The 8,363-nt window shown below is 44.5% G+C and overlaps 1 protein-coding gene across 3 annotated transcripts; it reads left to right on the forward strand.

Moving 5' to 3' along the window:
* Window positions 1-470: 470 nt before the first annotated feature.
* proza (protein Z, vitamin K-dependent plasma glycoprotein a) lies at window positions 471-6,435 on the forward strand. 3 transcript variants are annotated; one of them, XM_052049536.1, is made up of 9 exons: window positions 471-854; window positions 2,064-2,160; window positions 2,975-3,132; window positions 3,201-3,225; window positions 3,456-3,569; window positions 4,612-4,746; window positions 4,829-4,944; window positions 5,425-5,542; window positions 5,635-6,435. In XM_052049536.1, exons 2-9 carry the CDS (start codon window positions 2,079-2,081, stop codon window positions 6,171-6,173), a joined length of 1,287 nt encoding a protein of 428 aa, XP_051905496.1. In that variant the 5' UTR covers window positions 471-854; window positions 2,064-2,078; the 3' UTR covers window positions 6,174-6,435. The 3 variants fall into 3 exon arrangements, with proteins under 3 accessions (XP_051905496.1, XP_051905495.1, XP_051905494.1); XM_052049535.1 differs by having other exon boundaries at window positions 471-814; XM_052049534.1 differs by lacking the exon at window positions 471-854 and adding an exon at window positions 882-1,085.
* Window positions 6,436-8,363: the final 1,928 nt, after the last annotated feature.

Genomic DNA, 8,363 nt, shown 5'->3' on the forward strand with positions numbered 1-8,363 from the left:
TCGGGGAAATCAGCAGATGCCGTAATGTTCATTTGCACCTCTAGCGGGAAACAACGTGCTTTCCGTGTTCGATTTGCCCCAATTGGGGTGAGACCGCGTGGGGCCCGGGCAGATTACAACTTGCCCCCCTTGCGCTGCACAAGACAGGCGGTTATCAGACAGACGTTTTTGTTTTCACGTTAGTTTTCGTTTACTCGAAAAACATCGGTACTATGTTGGGCACAAATTGCCAGCCAGCACCGAGCTCTTCTGAACGACAAGCAGCCCTATGAAGAGCAAAAAGTTTTTCATCGCGTGATCACTATTTGTAATTTTTTTAATTACATTTAAAGTAGTTGTAGTAATAGGAGACTCGTAGTACTGTAGCACAAGTAGTAGCAGTACTGTAATAGTAATTGAAGAAAATCGTGAGCGCTGACTTCCCGTCTTGATTTTGTCCTTTGATGCCCTCCAGTGGTCATTATTGATATTACACCTCCTAAAATAAAGCGGCAGTTCGACTGCGGAGGAGGCGACAGGGGCGATGGCAAGCGGATCGTATCAATCCACGCAAAGCTGCGTTAATTTTTAAGAGTGCTGTACGGCGATACGAGGTCCGTACTGACGCTTAGCGGCCACCAGCGTTTATTTTGAAAAACGGCCTGCATTGCTTTTCAAAATAAACGTGAATCTGTGTGGTATCATCTCCGCTTGCCATAGTCGTGTTATTGTGGTTGGAGATTTTGCGACGCAGGCCCCCAATCTTCCGGCCCGGTGCTGGGTTCGGAACCGACAGCTTCCAAAACTCAACCCATTTGTTTTTGGGTTGCACGAGGTGAGTCGTGACAGATCGACTCCCCGAATGTGATGTCAAGGTACTGAGGAGATGGGTTGTTTTTTTTTTATCCCTCTCGTTTGTTTGCGCCAGCTGATCTTCAATCGTTGTTCGTACGAGCTAATGCTAAAGGCTAAGCAGCAATTCCCGGAATTATTTGTGCAAGATGAATTTTGGTGTTATGTCGGCCTTGTGTGGACGCACACAGAGCTGGAGGAAGGGCGTCGTGTGCAGCAAGTCAACAAACGGACCTGCTGACAACATGGCAGCTGTTGGAAAATTGCCCTGTCACATCGAATGGACAAGAATTGTTGTTTTTATTGATTTAGGACATTCATGATATGTCGGTACTTTATTTCGGAACGCTAATTACGGAACGCTTTGTCAACCCCCCAAAATAAAATGATTGCGGTACTTTTATAGTTGCATGTGATTGCATGTGACTATGCATGTATAAATTCATACGTCATACATATTCAAAACATAACATAAAAGCACGATTTGAGTTTGTTGACATCCACCGAACTAAAATTAGATGGATGCATTTCTGCTCTTCGTTTTAAGAAACAGTGTTTCTTTTATATCTCACAGTTTTGAAATATTTTGTGTTATTTATTGCTGTAATAACAAGGTTAGCATATTTTTTACTAATATTTTAATCGGAGATGCAAGTAAACTTCCATAGATTTTTTTTGCGCTGATTCCAAATCTTGGCCTGTTATTTTTAAATCTATGACTGATTCCAAATCTTGGCCTTTTTTTTTTAAATCTATGACTTTATAATAGTAATAATAAAAATATGTAATATATTTATTAATTGTTATAAATTGTATGGTTGGGTTCAGCAACAGAACTGTTTCTGAAACATCTTCACGATAAATGATGTTGAACAGCGTAATTGATCAAAATTACCTCAAACGGGATGTTCCCAGGCACTGAGCTTCGAATGTGATCAGAAAGAAAGACTGGAAGAGTCATAGAAAGGCAGAGAAGTGGATGTCCTTGGAAGTCTAAAAAAATGTGAATGTGAACTTTGCCATTCAGCTTCTTGCTAGAGTAGCAAGTTGTGTCAAAAGTACAGAAACATTGAGATGTTGGGTGCACATCCCAGAAAGCGCCACTGCAGTTGGACAATGTGAAGTCTACAGAAGGTCAAATCAATCTGTGTCGTAGTGCGTTTTAGGTCCATACTGAAGATGAACTTTTTGCAAGCAGCATCAAGTACTTTTTTGTTCTGTGTCATTTGTAGGACTCCGGCATCACCATGCACTCCTCCACCCCAATTGGTGCCCTTGTGTGGCTTCTGGCGGCAGCCGTGGCCGCCTTGCAAAACCCCCCGCAAACAGGTGAGGAGAGCGGCAACAAGAGGAGCGTGTCACGTTGCCAAGTTCTTGTCATGACAGATACACTGCTTCGAGCAGGGCTGATTATTCCATTCATTAACCAAATAATTCGCTAAAATTGCATTTTGCATGGCGGTCCAGTGTGTCAGTGGTTAGCGCCTTGACTGTCACAGTGCAGAGGTACCCGGTTCAATTCCAGCTCTGGCCTTCCTGTGTGGAGTCTACATGTTCTCCCCGTGCCTATGTGGGTTTTCTCTGGGTACTCCGGTTTCCTCCCACATTCCAAAAACATGCATGGCAGGCTGATTAGACACTCAAAATTGTCTATCGGTGTGAGTGTGAGTGCGGATGGTTTTCCTTCTCTGTGTGCCCTGCGATTGGCTGGCAAGCGGTTCAGGGTGTCCCCCGCCTACTGCCCGAAGACAGCTGGGATTGGCTCCAGCACGCCCCCGAGAACAATGCGAGGGTAAAGCGGTCCAGAAAACGGATGAATGCATTTTGCATGAAAGTGTCTTCCAAACTAATTTCTTCCCTCATTACTCTTTACAAATCAATTATTGGTGTTTATTTGGTATTGTTTAGCGTTAAATAATAAACTGCTTTAACAACTATTTTAAAAATCAAGCCTCATCTTGAGCTATTGTTTGACTTCATATTGTCCAAATCCTCAGCTTAGTATAAATTAGACAATAAGGGGGATGTCCTTAAGCCATCAAAGAACCCAGCAATAGGAAACAGGAAGTGAGCTCAGAAGGTGTGCTGAACGAAGCCCACTTTTGATCTAACACTCTCCCGCTTCCTCGTCCTCGTCCTCCAGTGTTCTTGGACAAGCAGGAGGCCAGCTCGATGATCTCGCGTCAGAAGAGGAGCGTCGACGGCACCGTCCAGCAGCCGTCCACGCTGGAGCAGGCCTGCATGGAGAGGGTGTGCACCTACGAGGAGGCTCGCAAACACTTCCAGGACTCGTATCGCACGGTGAGATCCTCGAGCCCCCTCATTGAATTCATCATGCGTTCACTCATCACCTTCACCTTCTCTTCCAGGACATCTTTTGGTCCGTCTACATCGGTAAGTTGCTGCACTTGCTTTCGTGTGAAACGGGTTGCTACAGGGTGGTACGTTCCCGTTATAAAATTCCAAATTCTGTAAATATTCCACACTGGAAGGAGGACAGGAAAGGTAGCGTATTCAGCTATAACTGTCGATATTTGGAGGTGACCTTGTCAATTCCTGGTGCAAAAATTGTGGGAATTTTGCCGCCTCCCGTGTGACGCTGGTGCTTTTTCGTGTACCTTAAGATGGAGACCAGTGCGCAGAGAATCCCTGTAAGAACGGCGCCCTGTGCTCCGACAGCGTGGGGGGCTACGACTGCGTCTGCAAGGCGGGCTTCTCGGGGGTCCACTGTGAGACCGGTGAGCTGTTTCCATTTCTACTTCTTTAACGGGCTGGGCCATAGGGCCTTGAAATAATCCAGTCGTCCATTTTCCGATCCGCTTCATCCTCACAAGGGTCGGGGGTGATGCTGGAGCCTATCCCAGCCATCTTCAGGCAGTAGGTGGGGGGGGGACACCCTGAACTGGTTGCCAGCCAATCGCAGGGCACACAGAGACGAATAACCATCCGCACTCACACTGAAACCGAGGGACTATTTGGAGTGTTCAGTCAGCCTGCCATGCATGGTTTTGGAATGTGGGAGGAAACAGGAGTACCCGTAGAAAACCCACGCAGGTACGAGGAGAATATGCAATAATATCTCACATATTTGTCCTATTTCCGTCTTCAGTAAATGACATTTTTCAAAAAAAGAATTTTCCTTCCCCCCTTCCCCCCCACAGCAACTACTCCTAATACCGTATTGACCCGAATATAAGACTGTGTTTTTTGCATTGAAATAAGACTGAAAAAGTGGGGGTCGTCTTATATTCAGGGTCTAGATATTATACCCATTCACGACGACGCTAGATGGCGCCAGATACCATTGAAGCGAATGCTGAACTTGACTCCTCAGGCCAAAGTGAACCCCAGCCACGAAGAATAAAAATAAAAATAGCGGTAGCACGAAGAAGAAAAATAAAAAATAGTGGTCAGAAGGAAAAGAGAAGAAAATAAAAGAGATAACAGAAAATGGAGGAACGTAGCGACAATCTGGAGAAGAGTGGGTCGAATATCGGCCAGGTTAACCGGCAGCTGAGGAGAAGTTATGATGTCATTTACATTTAAAAAAACAGAAGCCATTCGTTTACGAAGTAATATTTTCCGGATACTCAATAAATCACTATATATATACGCATCAAATTGCTATTTTGGCAATTGGAAATATGATTTTGTAAACTAGCACTTCTGTGAAAAAAAATGGATAGATGGATTAAAATATATATTATTGTCCAGACAAACTGGATGATTCCCCAAGCGTACTTAATCTTGTGACAACTCATGTGTTTTTCCTCACTTCAGACCAAACCATGTGCACCCTGGAGAAGGAGAAGGGCTGCTCCCAGTTCTGTAAACCGGGCTACACCTCCTATGAGTGTTCCTGCGCACGAGGGTGGAAGCTCCATCAAACGGACAGAAACAAGTGCGAGCCCGCAGGTACGCGCGTTCACTCAGTCGTGACGATGCCGGCATTAAGGGAAGAAAGAAACACACGCACGCACCTTCTTCTCCTCGTCAGTCCGCTATCCATGCGGGAAGGTCCACAGTCTGAGCGAGTGGGAGAACAGACAGTCCACCATCGTCCGCAGCAACTTTCAGGGACTTGCCTGCAACTCTGGGGAGTGTCCCTGGCAGGTAGCAAAACTCACACGCATGCACATGAAAAAATGCCGGCTTGTATTCCTGACACACTTGCACGGCAGCTCTTTATTGTGAGCAGATTGTTTTGTTGTTGTTTTTTTCATCTTTAATCAAGTTGGGTTTATTATTTTGAAAACGACAAAAAAACACTATTAGCAGTAAACAAATGCAAAAATAGGGGGACATCAAAACACAAACATAACTTGTAGGAACATGTCGTAAAATGTTAGTTCCCTAAAATATTGACATCTCAGAAATTCACAGAAACAGACGTCATTTTTGAACTCAGCGTTCCCAAATTACTCAGAAACCATAAAAATATATATACATATATTTTGCCCATGGGACACTGTTATGGCATTATAGGGTTAATAAAATAATTGTTAGTTGCATCCCTTATTTCATAGAAACAGCGGGCTCAATTTTGTATCATTTCATTGTCTCGAAAACTTACTGTGTCCACGTGACTCGCAGGCCCTTCTCAAGAGCTCCCAGTCGGAAGGTTTCTGCAGCGGAGTCATTCTCAAGGAGAACCTGGTGCTGACCTCAGCGCAGTGTGCCAGCAAGTACACCTCCTTCCAAGTGGCTGTGGGTCAGTACACACAAGCGCTGAAAGTAAACGGTCACAATTTGAAAGCGGCTTTTACACGACACAGATTGCGTTCGGTGCATCTCTTCGTCCAGGTAAGCGTAAGGTCACCTCCGAGGACGGCGAGCAGACGCTTTACGTGAAAGTAACCCACCCGCATCCCCGCTACGTGCCGGGTCACCCCGACAACGACCTGGCCGTGGTGGAGCTGCGCGACCGCATCATCTTCAAGAGGGAAGCGTCGGCCGCCTGCATCCCCGAGAGAGACTTTGCGGACCACATCCTGACGCCTGGCGAGCTCCCCGCCACTGTCACGGGCTGGAAAGACCCCGAGGCGGGGGCAACGTCCTTCCAGGGCCGGCTCACCCTCAACCAGCTGGCGTATAAAGGCCTGCCTCAGTGCCTGGAGACGTATCCCAATCTGATGAGTAACAAGATGGGCTGCACGGCCGCCCGGGCCAACGCCGACTGCAGCGTGAGCTCCGGAAGCCCCCTGCTCACTTTATACAGGGGGGTGTTCTTCCTCACCGGCGTGGTCAGCCAGCCGCCTGGGGCCGAGTGCAGCAAAGGGTTCGTCTTTCAGAAAGTCTCGCGCCATCTGGGCTGGATTCAGTCGCTCATGAACTCGCTGTAGTGGCTTCAGAATCCATGTTTCGAACCTGTTCACTTGGGTGACTTTATTCAACATTTAAACACATTAACCTCAACCGTTGCTATATTAGATGTATGCAGACTTTCATTGTTTATCCACAAGGTGGCGCTCCAGTAAAGTAAACGTCCACGTGATGCACTGACTTTGTCTGCATGAAACCGCTCTGAAAGTGTCCTGTTAGACACAACGTCCTTTCACATGCATGCAATCATCAGACCGCAAATAAACTACACGTGATCCCCCAGTCTCTTTTTTACCCTTTGTGGAAATATTTGAAATACACTAGCTTCCAACATGTCATTTCAAGTGAATCTCTAGGCATATTTTTGATTTTTTTTTTTTTAAGTATAATTTGTTTTGCTTGGAATTTCATTTCATCCCTCAAGTAAACCAAAAGTGATTTCGGGTTTGATTTGTGTAAATGTTGAAATATCAGAAATGCCGTTTTCATTTCCAGTACATTTCTCAAAATTAAAAACTACTGAATAGATGACATTATTTTACTTAAATTCTATAATAGATTTCAAATTTCAATTACGCACAAAAATTGTATCTAGCCAAGCAGATGATATTGGATGTATACGTATTTAACCCTCGTAGTCCACCGCTTGCGATAAATGTAAAATTATGTCTTGGAATCAAAGGCAAAGGCATTCGGAAAAACACGAGAGAGCTGAAACGTATGGGGGGGGTTCTAAAATGGCCTAAATTTCATGATTGTCACCGGCTGATAATTCTCAGGCATTGCAGCAATAATAAAAAAGGTTTTGATTCCGTAATCTTCACAATTTACCTATTTTGCACCATAGAGACCCATTATAATTCATATGTTTGAATGCATCGTAAACCTAATGTGTAAACATCCATTTCACGCGATTTTTACGTCAATCGCTTTGTTTTCGCTTGGACAGACGTATGCATGCCACATTGTTGGGTTGAGGTCATTCCAATTGTGCAACTTTTAGGTGGCGCCAGAGGATCGCAAATGAGTTTGCCTTTTTGCAGGAGGCTTCAAACCAATGCATTTTACATGAACACGTCCGGTCGGGATTGTTAATAGGGCTTGGTTGGGGCCTCCAGACACATTTTTTTTTCCTTTTGCAAAAAATAAAGAATAAAAAAATCCCAAGCAACTAATAAAAATATATATGTATGGATAGCACAGATGCCTCTGAACATTTTGAGTGTTTGAAGAAAAAAGAATGTTTGTATAACACAAAATACATCATTTCAAAAATTGTAAAATGCGTAACTTAGGGTTTTTTTCATTTGAAGGACCCAAGGGTTAAGTTGAGGAGTTCCTAGATATGTAGTAGATAGCTCTACTTTAAGAATGGGCAAAAGGATCGATGGAATCCTTTGAAGGCAACTTTTTTTATTTTCCCACGTCTACATCTCCGAACGAACGAAGGAGAACACGCGAACTTCCGGTAACACAAACACTTCCTGGTTTCCGTAACCAATCAGACAATAGCAACATAAACTTGTTTAAGCAATTATTAAACAGAATATAACCTAGGTAACTGTAACACAAAAGAATATAATGCTCAAAAATAAAATGAAAATAATTTAACATAAGCTTATACACGTATTTTACACAACAAAAACGGCGCTCAAGACTAATTCATGCTTTCCCCCACAGTCTGTCTTTTATGGGCTGCATTTGAATAAGCTGCCCTCGCTTCTGTGTTCTTTGGCAACATTTTCCCACAGACTCCCACTCTGCAGTCTTCTCACAGCCTCCCTCCCCTTTGGTGATCATGTCACATGGGGCAATGTAAGGGAATGGAAGAATGGGAGCGACACGGAACGCAAGACAAGTTAAAAACAAAAAAAACCTGACCTGCCAATTTTGAAAAGGACAGCGTTGAATGCTGGGGGCCCACGGTGGCTGTTGCTATGGCTCTCGCCTAGGAGATCGCTCCTTAAGCCCAAAAATGGGCCTGCTCCTTCACTCTCTGGTTTCACTGCAGATTTATTAGAGAAGTACTTTCCTTCTGTACGTCTGCACCGCCACTTTCCTCTTGCTGGCTTCGTTCATGTCATCGTTAAACATTTACTGGACTGTGCAACATTTAGGAAGGCATACAGCATGTACGTCACCACATAGGTCTTGTCACCTCAAGTCTTACGCTAACATTCGATTTGTCATCTTGCCGATGCCACAAATGG

Source organism: Hippocampus zosterae, chromosome 17 (genome assembly GCF_025434085.1).
Source record: "Hippocampus zosterae strain Florida chromosome 17, ASM2543408v3, whole genome shotgun sequence".
Classification (NCBI taxonomy): domain Eukaryota; kingdom Metazoa; phylum Chordata; class Actinopteri; order Syngnathiformes; family Syngnathidae; genus Hippocampus; species Hippocampus zosterae.

Coding starts and splice junctions, on each gene's coding strand:
- proza (XM_052049534.1), top strand. CDS start 981: ATGAATTTTGGTGTTATGTCGGCCTTGTGTGGACGCACACAGAGCTGG. Junction 2,161..2,974: donor GCAAAACCCCCCGCAAACAG/GTGAGGAGAGCG, acceptor CTCGTCCTCCAG/TGTTCTTGGACAAGCAGGAG. Junction 3,226..3,455: donor CTTTTGGTCCGTCTACATCG/GTAAGTTGCTGC, acceptor GTGTACCTTAAG/ATGGAGACCAGTGCGCAGAG.